Raw genomic sequence first — 13,980 nt, forward strand, 5'->3', positions numbered from 1 at the left:
TATATCTACATCACTGCAAGAAACTCTAACAGTACTGGTAAAAGCTGCCCTTAACTGAAAGGATCATTTTATATGAACATTTCTCTGCACGCTAGACAAACCCACTGTACAGTATACAATCTTGTCTAAATGAACATATTGTTTATTTTGTAGCCTTTGAATCAGTTTTATTTACAACAGATCTTAGAGTACAGCTCACACGCAGTAGTCAAGCTCTGGCAGTACTGATGTCAGGTCGCTAACACATTTGCAAATTACATTTCTAAGTCATAGAAAATGAAAGAAAAATTACGTTAAAATAACTCTTTTATCTTTAGGTATAAGGACCACAGAACACATTTGCAGGTGGCTGTAAAACCCAGCCGAGGGCGCTCCCCAGGGAGCCCCGGCGCCACTGGCACGCCGAGCGCTGCGGTGCAGGGACACAAGCAGTGGCGAATGGTCGGACGCACGCACGGCTGCGCAGTTCAGTTACTCTCCATGACGGGGCTCGAGGTAGCTCCATGCTCTTTAATGGCCCCACTCCTCTTCCCTTTCACTCACTCCCTCTTCTTCCTCTGGAAACGCTGCATCACTCTGACTCTTCAGATGCTTAATCCCTGAAAATACAGGAGTCATGGTTAAAGTTGTGTTAGCTCACGCCAGACATTTTTTTCCTGAAGAAAGAAAGAAACAAAAAACTGAACTAATGGCAAGTTTTTCAGTGCCCATACTGACTCCCTTTTTCACAAACTTAATAGTTCAAACAATATTATGGTATATTTGCAACAGAAATATTCTCTTCCTTTATCTCATTTTATTGAAAAAAACTGCTGAAAGATGCCTTGTAGAACAGAACAGTATTTGTTTCTCTTTTTTCCTTGGTAACCCTTGATCAGATTAGTATTGCCTGTCTCAAGCAAGTTAAAAGTTTTCAAGGCTCAGACAGTAGACGTGGGAATTATTCTACCAGAATTTCAACTTGAGCCTCTTTCTGAGACTGATCGTCTGAAGGTCACCACTCACATGGACCCAATGGCCCATGGTCACAGCTTCCTACATGCACCAGGGGTCTTCTCCAGCATGTCCCCCCCATAGTCTGCACACAACGGGCAGAGCTGTCCTCATGCAAAGAGAGCATCACACTTGACAGAGAGGGAACTGCTGGTGCTGAAGCCCTGACAAGGTTGGATCATTTCTCACATGGAGAATGTATTCTGTTGACCTCGAAATACCACGTGGGGCTGGATGAAAAGGGTAAATACCTATCACAGGGTATTTGGAAGTTTAGGTTTGAGGAAAGTTATGAAGTCCCTGCTGCTAGGTGGTTTCAGCCAGCAAGTGAAGTAGGGTGTATGAAAAGTAATCAAATTGCAGTTATTTTCACTGTCCCATGTTCAGTATAAGCAAGCAGGCCTCAATGACTGGGCCTAATCCCATCTTCTCAGCTCTGCCTTGGTGTGATAGAAGAATTCAAGCTTAAAAAAGGAGGTGAAATCAAGCTTAAAAGATAACAGACAGCAGAGACCAGAGATGAGGGGTTGTTATTTTCAAAAAATCTAAACACCAAATGCACAAGATTAGTTTCTGCATCCCCTAGTTTTTGTCAAAAACAGTTGTAGTGAGAACATAACTGTTAATCAAAAATGCATGATTTCAGCAAAACTTAAGCCTGAATTAGGTTTTCTTGTGTCATTACTGCCGTAACATGGAAATATTTTTGGTTTCATTACAGATCGTACATAGTTCTACTCACCATTTCTAATTGTCAGAGAAAAAAGCTTCCCTTCTGCATCAGTTCCTCTGTTTGTTGAGGAGAAATTGCATCCCAGCTGCTTTAGATAACCATGGCTGGATAATCAAACACCTCACTTGTAGAAGCACACTTTTCAAAAAGGGGTGTACCCTTAAGGCATACAGGGCAAGATCCAGATTATCTCAAATTGTAGGTAGGAGGAACCGATGGTGTACGTCCAAGAGTCATTGCCCCAGTGTCACTTAACCTGGAGGTTCCTAAACTTCACTATTTATGTCCACATCACTCCAAAATATGGAAAAGGTTTTTCCAAATAAAACACTTGAAAAAAATTTCAACATAATTTATCCCAGTTCAACAAAGTTACAAACAGCTGCAAACAGGATCTTACAATGGGTCATGCAACAGGAGTGCAGCCAGCTCCACTTCCAACAGGAGCCCATCACTGCTCTGTGCTGGGCTCTGGGCTCCTCTCTCTTTCCCCCCCCCCCCCAAACGACAGTACTTGGTTCCCTGGGCAACTGTTGTTCAGATGTAAAACAAGCAAATAAATTAATGCTCCTGAGCCACAATACTTGTAAGTGTGCCCTGCAATAATCAAACCATTTCCAATTAAGTAACTGTGATACATGAAGAAACACTTAGGGTGCTCAGCTACCACCAAGCTGACCTCTTTAGCAACACCTATAGTAAGACAAACACTTTAAATATGATTTCACCTAACTATAGGTTAGTGAACATTAATTTCAAAATAATATTGTGTTTGTAGGACAAACGTCTCCTGTGGTTTACCTCTGGACTTACAGAGCCATTTCTTGCACATTCACAGTACCTGTCTAACAGCTACTCGTCAGTACTTCAAACAGGAATTGCTAGGAGCCAGAATGCATCATTTTTTAGGGAGTTTTTCAAAGATGAAGAAGGCAAAGTTATGGACAGAAAAGAAGGCATGTGATATACAGTTAGTATGATGAAGCTTCATGGAGTAGTATTTCTGGTAGGAGTAAGACGTTTGGCTGTATGTAGTTTAATTGCAACATTCAATGTGAAAGTGACAGGAAATGGAGAGAAATTATAGCAATGAGCATTGCCCATTGATTTTCATGTAGCAGGCAACTATCAATCTTACGTAATGATTTTTCATAACCTCTGTTCTACAGCCTGCCTTCACCTCTGCCAGTCATTTTATACCACAGTGTCATTTGGAAGTAAAGACTCACAGGGTTTCCTGCCCTGACCAACAAGTACACAAGCCTCAAGATGTTCTGACAGCATCAGGTTGTCGGAATTAACTGACCCTATGTGTGGCATTATGAAATAGGATGCTCAGCTACACAATGATACAAGTTAGCGTGAATTGACATACAGGTAGTGAAATTCCTGCCAGTCACAGATGAACATGCATGACAGAAAAGGCTGGTGGCTTTCCTGAAAAGGTACTTTTCATGCACAAAGTGTCAGACTTATAAAGTGCAAAAAATGTCTGGGGTAATAAAAATACTTAGTTAAATGATAGCAATCATAGTCCTAGATTAAGAGCCACATAACACTGCAGTAACCCACGGTGGCTGCCAAGGTGGCCGGAAGGCATGGGAGCTGGGCACGCCCAGGAGCACACCGACACATTCATCCGCAGCTCCTGCTCACTAAAACAACTCCAGAGAAGAGGTCTTCGCCGCGGCTCTCGAGTGTCACTCCAGCAGCGTTACTCAGCCTGCGTGCCCTGCCCTTTGTCAATACGAAGCAAATGATAAGCAGGTAGCGAGGTGGAGCTCTATCCACAGAGATATTTTTTTCTAAGCAAGTTGGATCTATTCATAGCCAGTATCTTTGTTTAGCAATATCTAAATTGTTTGCTGAAAGGTTACATTCTGGCTAGAGACTGGGTGAAAACTTATTACTCAGGTCACCCCAACTGTTTTTACAACTGCTACTATGGTAACGTTAATTTATTAGAAAGGATATTTCCTTCTCATCTTTTCAATCTTCATACACTGGTGATGCAGTTCATGCCCTCAGCTTTCTCAAATAGTAATCAAGAGGCACCAGAGTGCTGTTGTTTGGGGTTTGTTTCTAATCATTGATGAAGCATGGTAGTAAAGATGACCAACAAATATAGACTTTAAAATTTTACTCATAGAAAAAAAAACAAAACAAAGCCAGGATATTTGGGGGCGGATATATGGGGGATATTTTAGAAGATACTGTTTGTATGTACAGCAGATCCAAGTTAGAAACATCAAGTTACTGGTTTCATAATATAAATTGCAAATAGGGAGGACTGCAAATGCTGAACCACAGAGTCACCCTGTCTCACCAATGCCCCTTATTCCAGGCAGTGGGTAACTCTGAATTTGGGGGCACCCTCACCCTCCTGAAGCACTGTGCCTGCACTGGCCTGACGCTGTTTCGTTTCTCTCACTGCTCTGCCCCCAGTCCTGCCCTGCCCGCCCTGCTCCCCCTTTGCGTGCGGAGGTGGCTTGTGGGGTCGGAGCGGTCCCACTGACCCCACCAGTTTCCAGTCCCTGAGCCTGACCCAACTGCTGCTCTGCAACCTCACGCTTACTGAGGCTTTCTTTGCTCTTTACCCAGGAGGTCTGAAAGCAAAAACCCCATCCAGCCCAAAGGCTGCCCCTTCTCACCACCCCCTGTCAATGATTTCATACCCACAGCCTGCTCAAACTCACTCTTATTCTGCCTTAAACTGTCTGAACGCTGCCTCTTGTTGTCTTTTTTGCCTTTCCCCCCCACTCCCCTTTATGCTTCCAAAGCCAGGAGGAGACAAGAATTGTTTTTCCTCAAAGGGCTCATATTTCACTGCAGGTAATTCCATCCAATTAATGCTGATGAAGAAACCCTTAATGCCAAGCCATATTCAGCAGCCGTGCACTAATACACTTGGAACTGGCAATTCTTTTTAGATGAAGTCACTGCCTCAAAGCATATTTCTAGATTAGTTATAAATTATGAGTGCAAATGGGACAACATCCTGGCATTTTTGCAGTCACATAATAACATCTATGCTGTTTAATCAACAGCTGTCTTTTTGCTTCTCTCCGTCTGACCAAAGCACCAGATTAGAAGGCTAAGCAGTGTCACAAGATACAAAATAACCAAGTGTTCCTGAATTAAATATCTCCTGGAAAAAAAATTAAATTGATTGGAGTAATTAAGGCAGCTCCCCATCCTATTTAACACTTCTTCCTTTACCCCGCATCACTGCCCAAGGAACGGCATTGACATTTACCAAACTCAGGATTGAAGTCTGGTTGGCAATTTGAATTCCCTAAAGTTTGAAGGGTTATTTAGTTTTATGATTTGGAGCTGATCCTCTCTCTATCAAAAACACGTTTCCAGAAAGCAGTGAAAGGCAAAGCTGAGCCACAGGCAAAGCAGCCTGATTTTCAGAGTTTCAGAACTCAAATCACTTTAAAATTATCAAGCAAACAAGCCTGTCAAAGAGGATAATGGCCAAATAAAAATGTCTACTTTATGCCAATCCTAAATGAAATATGTTCTGGTTCCCCTAGCAAAAAAGAGAATATCAAAACAAAAATCATGTATTCACACCATTAAACAGGAAAAAGAACTTTTTTATGGAACATTTTGTTTCGAATTTAACAGTCAAATATGCTGTGACTTCTCTGAAACTCCTTCCTCATATTTTTTTTTCCCCAACTGAAATGAATTTTTGAATTAAAAAAGCAATAGAAAAAAACAAAACTAATGTAATGAAAACCAGCATCCACCATGGGTCTTTGGCTAAGTTGGAAGCAGCAGGAGGCAGTTGTGAAGGTGACAGAGCCCAGAAGAGCTGACAGGTCTTCAGAGGCAGCCTCCTCCAAGCACAGGAATGGCCCATACTGATACAGGAGAACAAGCAGCTGCATCAGAAGAACATCTTGGCTAAGCAGGAACGCCATGACTGCTCTCCAATGCCAAAAAGATCATGCATACAGTGGATGAAAGTCAAGACAAGGTAAAAATGAGGAATATAGAAAAAACACAGGAATGGTTTTAGGAAAGCTAAAACTCAGCTGGAGTTGAAATTAGCAAAGGGAGTCAGGGGCTACAGGAAGAGTTCCTTCTCCTATCTTCACAGTAAAAGAAAAACAAGGAAAATGTGGGCCTGCAGCTGAGTGAGGTGAGTGATCTAGACATAGACAAGATTGAGGCTCTGATGGAGAGATTTTGTTCCTTCTGTCCAAATTAAAACTCTAGAGTGCATCTTTGGCAGAAGCTTGCAGAAGTCTAAACCGTTATCTCAAAGTGTTCAAAATCAAGATCTTGATCTGCAGACCTTTCCAAAATGATTTGTTCATTTACTATTGAGAGCACCATCATTTTTTTCCTGACATTCAGGCTTACACATTTCTGATCTCCACTCTTCTCTAGATCACCATAGCCAATTTTCATCTAAGCCTTGCATGTTGTTGTTTTTTTTTCTTAGTGTATCCAACATGGTATTTACCATTTATTTGGTGAAAACAGTTATGGAAACTCTCCTTATCCTGGGGTCTTCACTACTACACGTCTCCTTCTCTAGGTTTTATAAATGTACCTTTGCTCCTGCATTCAGCACTCTGCAGTTGCAATCACCTGAATCGTTTCCCTGATCACTTCCTATGCCACCACCGAGCAGCACACTTTCCCTCTTGAGTGCCTTCCACTGATTCCCTCCAGGAGTTTTCAGACTAATGGTGGCTATTTATGCTTTCAAGAAAAGCTATGTTTCATTGCATATTACAAGCTCCACCTGCTCTCATCTCAAATCAGGAACTGATACAACTCCATTTGCTAGGCTTTTAAATACGCATTTTCATCCTTTCTCCCACATTGTACTGAATGCTGGAGAGATACACCTATCAGCCTCCATGGCCACTTCCAAATCCTCCTCAAAACTCTCTGCTATGGAATTTGAGAAACAACCTGAGAACATTTCAGTTGCCAGCATGTTGAGACAAAGACCATCGCATTCCTCCCTAACACTCTGTATCCATTCCTGAGTTTGATTGCTACACCCCAGCTGGTAGTTCCCCAGTGCAACAACCAACTTCTATTAAGTGTTTGAACATGATTTAATGCAGCATAGTCCTGGTTCCTGGGTGCCATGTTAACATCAACACAATACGACAAGAATGGTGGCATAGAGGGATCAGTAGGGGATTACTGCATATGAACCAAGAGCTAGACAATGCCTGGTATTTGTATGCAAACAGAAAATGTGTTTTACATACCTTGCCTTGTGTTTCTTCATTCCCACCTACAAGAATGGCTTCAGTCTGCCAGCCTGGCAGCAATTATTTCATCTGCTGATGGTCATGTTCATAAATCATGTCAGATCACCTCTGGCAGGGGCATCCTTGCCCCTTTGCATGTCCCAAGGCAGCCACTCTCTTGGGTGGTCCCTGAGCCGCCAGTGGTCCAAAGAACGTCAAAAAAATAATCTGTGAAGTGACAGCAATAAAATACACAGACCCTGACCTTGACAATTCCTGTGTGTGTGAGTGAGCAAACAGAAAAAAAAGTGAGGGAGAGAAGACAAAACAAAAGTAAATGGATGTGGAAAATTTTGCTTTATAACTGTGGGCAACTGTAAAAAAAAGTCTGCTTGATGCAGTGTTTGGAAGTTTCCTGGAAGTTTCCTGAAAGTTTCACGGCAAAGTAAAACTAATCACTTGAAGCTTCATAACCAACATGCAAAGGTCTGCCCCTACTCCTGTGGTCAGTGAGTCTGAACACAACTATGTCATTTGTTATTAAACAGAGCTTGGTTCCACTCCTCCAGAAGTTGATGAGACTTCCCCTTACTGTTTTCAAAGAAAGAAGGGTCAGCTTTTGTAATTGATCTTAATTCCCAGTTACAAAGAAGAAATAACTTCAAACAACCACTATTTATTTACAATGAATGTATGTACAATTATAAATTAATGTTGTATGTGGCTTTAAAGTTTGAGGTATGAGATAAACAAAGTGACACTGAAAATTGGCACACTAGGTACTCTCAGACTCCTGTTTAGATTATCCAAGGAAAAGCAAAGTCAGGCTGTCACTCTGTCCTTTACAGCTGATTGAGTCTTCAAAGGCCAGCACACATAGTGGGCTTTCAACATTTAGAATAAAAAGATTTTGAACCACCAGTGTGGCAGCTTAAACTATATTGACATTTTAGCAAGCTATAAATCAGCAACAAAACTTATGTTCTACGTTATTTTATACGTAAGCGCAGGCTCAGGAGAAGAAAAAAAATTCTCACGTCTGTTATGATTACGAGACCAAGGTATTATTCAGTCATGCAGTTTCATTTAATTTTTTTTTCCTCTAATGTGCATCTCTTTCAAAAGTGCTGATGACTAAATCAAAACAAATGATCTGAAGCACTGGCAAATATGACGAGTTTATGAAGGTCACATATCTGATCTGGAGCAGATCAGATCATCAGCATATCCAGCAGGTCACCATGGTCTCATAAATGTTTGTGAAAGATCATTCAGATACCAAGCAACAAGGACTGACTAATTTTCTAAATGTCCGAAGGTTGTTACTAACTCTTCTCTTAGTTCCAGCCATACAATACTTAGTCCTCATGGTGAGCCTTTTAAATGACAAATTTTGGGGCTCGTGCTACTTTCTCCACAGTCAAAAGACTCAGTGTTAAACTATGACAATGAAGACTGTATGAGAGCAGCAAAATTCATGTTGCGAATGTCTGGCTGCTTTCCATTTTGTTCTCTCACACAGCACTTTCTACTTAATTTTTCCCTCTCAGAAGTCTCTTGAAGCAGCACTGGCTCCATAAGACTAGCGTGGAGGAGCTGCTTCAGCACAGAAGGGCTTTTGTTGGTCCTCCACAGGCTGGCCAGAACATGCACTGCAGGGAGAGGTCAGCTTCGCTGTGGCTGTTGGGACTGCATCTCCCACTTACAGTGGCCAAAAGAGTAAATAGAGAGGCTTTTGTTGCCCCAGGCAGCTTCTGCTGGTATGTAAACATCTCAGTTGCCAGTTCCTTCCTTCCCTCACTAGCCCTCGGACTGCAGATGTCAGCCAGTCTTCAGAGTTCAAATGAACAGCAGAAGCCCCTGCAGTCACCTAAGTGGATGTTTCAGCCTGTAACAATCTCAGCCCAACACTAACTACCCTTTGGAAAGCCAGAAAACATTTCTTAGCTGATTCCGTGGAGGATGGCTCTTGGTCAAGTACCTCAACAACAACTTAAGCAGAAAAACATGCAGAGATGACTTCCACGTTGGTCATGCAGCACTGCAAGGCTCTCCCCCTGCACGGCTCCGTATGCTGATCTGGCTGGGCAGCTGGAGGCTGTGACCAGGAGAGGATTAAAGTTTTTCACCTGACATTTTTTCTTGCCAATTTTTCATAGTTCAGAGATAGGCTTAGAGCTGTTGATAAGTGTGCTTGAATTTAGCCAACGCAGGCAGATCTTCAAAGGTGCTGTGCTCTGATGGGCCCTGGGAAGCTCGTTAGATGGTCAGAATCACCCCCAGAACGCAGCTGTCTGGATGCCAAGCTTTGCTGGGTGATATGTTTATTTGCTGGAATGGCTAAACCCTCACTTTTCACACCAGTACCACTCGCAGCCAGGCGGCTGTCTGTCTGAGAGCAGATCAAAATCACAGGGCTGGCAGAATTGTTCCCTTACGTCAATTACAGTAATTCCATCTAATAAAGGGCCACACTTTCAAACCTGAATCAGCTGCTCCATAATAACAGAAGCCAATAGCTCTGCTACTGTCACAAAATATGTATTAGAACTCACTGGCCTTAAAAGTTTACGAGTAGCATTTTCTAAGCACGGCTTCTTTAAATTAAAACATCTTACGTTTTCCCAGGCAACTTCTGTCATTCTTATAATTCACCACATGCTGCTCCAGGCTAGTTTATCTTTCCAGTTTGAGACACTCTGTAGGCTGCCTACCTTAAAATAAGCTGCGAGGGAAAAAGCAGGAAATAGGTTTTACAGCTAGAAAATCACATCAGTCAAGACTTGGGAAAGCTGATGCTCAAGACAATATGACACTATGCTCAATATTTCAACTGCAGCATGTAAGTCTGTTTGGAGGTAGGGATAAGACAAATAGTAGTTATATAGTCTGCTATGTACAAAATAAAATAATGTTATCGTCCTACCTGCCCTAAGCAAAGGAAGGGAAAGGTTAAGGATAATTAGATAAAGCTTAACTTTCATGAGAAGTCTTAACTTCTGCATTATAAAATATATACCATCATTCCACATAAATTATGGATCAAGTGTAGAATTAAATTGAAGAGTGTGTTTTATGCCAGAGATTCAATTATATAAAAATAATGGTCCTTTCCTAGCCTTAAGATCAATGAACATTTACAAAAGTGATCCTCCTCTTGTCTCTAGGAACAAATGCTTTGTTTGCAGGTACTATCCCTTTTGCTGAGGATAAAAAAAGAGAGTTCTTCTCCCAATATGTTAATATAATAAATGGCGATTTACACATAAGAAAGCAAATGGAGTCTCGTACCAATTTAATATCTTTTGATCTGTTCCTGCCAATAGTGGCAACCAAGAATATCTTCTCCTTTTTAATTTTTTCCTTCAGCAGTCCTTAACGGGAAATCTCTGACCTGCTCTCCTGGCCACTTCTCTTGCTATAGCACAGTTATTCAAGCCTTTATCTTTTCTAATGAAAACTAGAAATGTGTTCTCCAAAACTGCTGTTTAGGCAGCACAAACCAGTCTTCAAAGCAAATGCCTAAGTATTTCTAAGAGATTTTACTTCAGCAATTAATTCTTGGGTAAAATGATGTATTAGAGAACCTGAATTGAAAGACTCTGAGCTGTTTGGATGTTAGGCAGGCTGAGACTTACACCCAGCTGGGATGTGAGGCAATTATGGTTGCCATGATATGGAAAAGTACACTGTGACAGAATAGTAGTGTGACTTTTTCTTCATATCATATATTTGAACTTCAAATTAAATTGCTTCCATTTGAATGGCAGTTTCCATTAGGGTATAAAAAATTTATTGTCTGACAGAGATCTGTTTATGGTGGGGACAGATGAAGCAGTATACCTCTGCTGAAAAATCTGCAACTAAGGGAGCACTGGCGGTGTCTCAGATGCTGGGGACGGCTGCGACAGCTGGCCCAGAGCAGGGCAAAACCACTGCATGCTGCTGCTCTGGCAGCATATGCAACCGAAACAATGTGAAAGAGGAAACTGCTGCTTAACTACAAATTTCTGAGCAATAGGAACAAAGTGTAGCATTTTTACCTATCCTTTGCTTATAGTACTTTTCTCCTAAGTAAAAAGAAATATGTGATATCAGCTTCAATTAGTAAAGCAGGGGAATGCAATCTTATGCAGCAAAATAATCTCTCAATGTGTGGCAGAACCACTGCTTTACCTCCGCTTCCAACGTCTTTATTTCCCTTTTTTCCTGCTCACTGCTGTGGCTACATAAGAACTGTCCCTGTGGGATGTCCAAGGGCAGCCGGGGTTTGTAGCTAAGCACAGATGCCCACCTACCTTTAGGTACCTAAATGATGAAGGCAGTTGCCTGTGATTCCTTACACAATCAGCAGAGAGACTTCCAGGACTTGGTTCTTCACTTGGCAGCCTGTAACAAGCCCAGGGTAACTCCATACCTGACTTGGTTTAAGCAGGATGGATTCAGGCCAGAGCATTTATAAAAATGACAGTAGCAGACTTCAACAGCTGAATATTTGCACTTGCTTGGAGCCTTACAATTTTCATTTGCTTGTGATTAGAAAAAAACCTGAAATTTCCCAATTTCCTTTATGAGGAAAAAAAGGAAAAAACATTTCACCAAAGCATTTAATATTAGCAGTACCAAAATATTTAGTTTTGCCTAGTTTGTTAAACATAAAAATCTAGAAATGCTATAGGAAAAATAATATGTTCAAAACACAAAGGAAATTAAGTTTTTTACATTCAAAACCTTACTGAAAATGCTTTATGAAACATTTTCATCTCCACAACTTCACAAGCCATTTCCGAGCAGCTGTATTTCAGTGTTCTTTAGGCATTCTTATCTGACTGCAGCATTAACGGACAGCACTATCCAGCTGCTCTCTCTTTCCTGGACAACTGCACTGTGGCTCTACTTTTTTGTATTTTGGCTGACACGGGGATTTTTCTGAGGTTGTGAAACCTAAACAGAGGAGAAAAAACTTAACTGCCTCACCCTGAGGGGAGAGCATCCTTGGCAGAGGAGGGGAGGCTGTAATACTCAGAAGCAGAAGCCTGAGTACGTGATGGGGTGGATGAAGTCCTGCACGTAATGCCTGAGCAGCTTTTGCTGTTTCACCCCAAGGTCTGGCACGGTACCCTAAGCATTCTGTTCAGTTTGTATCTGTATTTGCTATTTTTGTTATTCTTTTTGTGGCTGTTATTTCCTTCTGCGGTCTGGGGCAGATACAGTGCGACATCTGTTAGCGGCAGGTTTAAATCTCTTGCTGAATACTCTGTGCAGCCTGAGATTATCAGGGTACGGATAGAAAGCTTTCCAGCGAGTTGTTATACTTTTTAAAATGAAGACAGGAGCAAAATCTTCGCTGGTGGCCAAAAATCCAAGGCAGTGTTTCTCTGTCATACTTCCCTGTGCTGTGTGGCTTTGACTTTTAATTAATCCAGTCTGTTTAGTTTCTGTCAGAAGTCTATAAGCTTCACCATTAATATGCTGATGAATCCCCTACTGAGTTATAATTATAACCTTCATTGTGATCCTTCTTACGATGACAAAGGAGATATAGGATTTTGGCATCAGCATAACCTGACATCAGTAATACTGTAAATGTTGGAATGAGCTCTTCGTTTAAGTAGTTTATAAACACCTTCAAAATTACAAAAACATTGTGATGATTAAACAAGTGATTGATAGGTCAGTATTGATATTAAATTATCCCCATTGCAGTTGCTTCATGGGTGGCATATGAATAGCAGGCAATTACCATTTTCCTTATATTACAGGTACTGTTGCTGTAGCCCTTAAATCCAAGCAGGAATCTGGCAGGAAGAACAAGCCTTTTTAGTTTTCACCCCCCTCAGTGTCCGTGAGCTGCTGAGATCATCTCAAGCAGCTGGGATGCATTCAGAAGACTAAAGCTGAGATGGCTCAAATCCTTGCCCTCTCCCTCTGCAGCAGGCATTTCTCTCTAACCAAAGCAAAGCCTACGATATGAGTTATGAATCGGGTCAGCTTAACTGCCTAGGAGCACCGGAGTACTTCTGGACAATCAGTGCCAGTCCCTCTTCTGGTTTCTTTAACACTCCCTGGTGCTGGAGAGGTTTTTCTCATGTTAAGAGCTAACTTATTTGGGGCTTGCAGCCTGCTCTAGGGCTGATTTTTGATTCTGAGACATTTTCCTAGGATACAGTATTGCCCAGACAAACTGAGATTTAGAGAGTGCTCTTACAGAAGTAGGGAACGTCCTGCCACAAAATAAGATGTCATCCATCAGACTGAAAGGTGAAATTCTCGTATGGGCAGCCACAGGTTGAAGTTTTTGCTGTGCTTGTCATTCCCATGTTATGATTACTTACCTTACATGTAAATAAAGCAGCTATTGAATCACAGAATTGCTGAGGCTGGAAGGTACCTCCAGGAATTGTCTAGTACAAACCCTGCTCAATGCAGGGTCAACTGGAGCAGGTTGAGCAGGACTGCGTCCAGAATATCTCCAAGGATGGAGACTCCACAAGATTTCTAGGGAACTTGTTCCACTGTTTGACCATTCTCATGGCAAAAGCCGCAAGCTTTTTCTTATATTTAAGTTGAATTTCCTGTATTTCAATTTGTGCCCATTCACTCTTGTCTTCTCATTACATACAGGCTCCACATTTTCTAGCACAGAGAAGCATAGCCAAGGGAACTGTGCCTATCATTACTGTTTCATAAGACATAACTGTATTTAAACATAAAATTGCATCTCTAGTCTGGAAAGTAACTGCGTAGAAGAGGCAGTGTGGACGGCAGCTAGGTTTCCTTAATTTTCACTGCTGTTTCCAGTGCTCAACATAGGCTTTTCCAAAGAATCCATGCTCCTCACTCCTAAATGCATGCTGGCTCCTGAAAACCCAAGTCTTGTAGGCTGCAGCTAAAAAACACACTAAAGAGCACCAGGAGGCAGCTCTGGGCACTGACCTACTCTGGCTGCACTGGCCAACCAGTAGCCAGGTCCCCAGTTTTGTCTGTGCCAATTAGCTCTCGCCCAGAAAATTCCCAGCCTGGTTT

The 13,980-nt window shown here is 41.8% G+C and overlaps 1 protein-coding gene across 1 annotated transcript in view; it reads right to left on the bottom strand.

Moving 5' to 3' along the window:
• Nucleotides 1-224: 224 nt before the first annotated feature.
• Nucleotides 225-13,980, bottom strand: part of PPP1R1C (protein phosphatase 1 regulatory inhibitor subunit 1C) — a 53,336-nt gene continuing 39,580 nt past the window's right edge. The window contains 1 exon segment of the mRNA XM_068408034.1: nucleotides 225-599. Coding sequence (XP_068264135.1) covers nucleotides 511-599 — 89 coding nt within the window. The 3' untranslated portion in view covers nucleotides 225-510.

Source organism: Nyctibius grandis, chromosome 9, assembly GCF_013368605.1.
Source record: "Nyctibius grandis isolate bNycGra1 chromosome 9, bNycGra1.pri, whole genome shotgun sequence".
Lineage (NCBI taxonomy): Eukaryota > Metazoa > Chordata > Aves > Nyctibiiformes > Nyctibiidae > Nyctibius > Nyctibius grandis.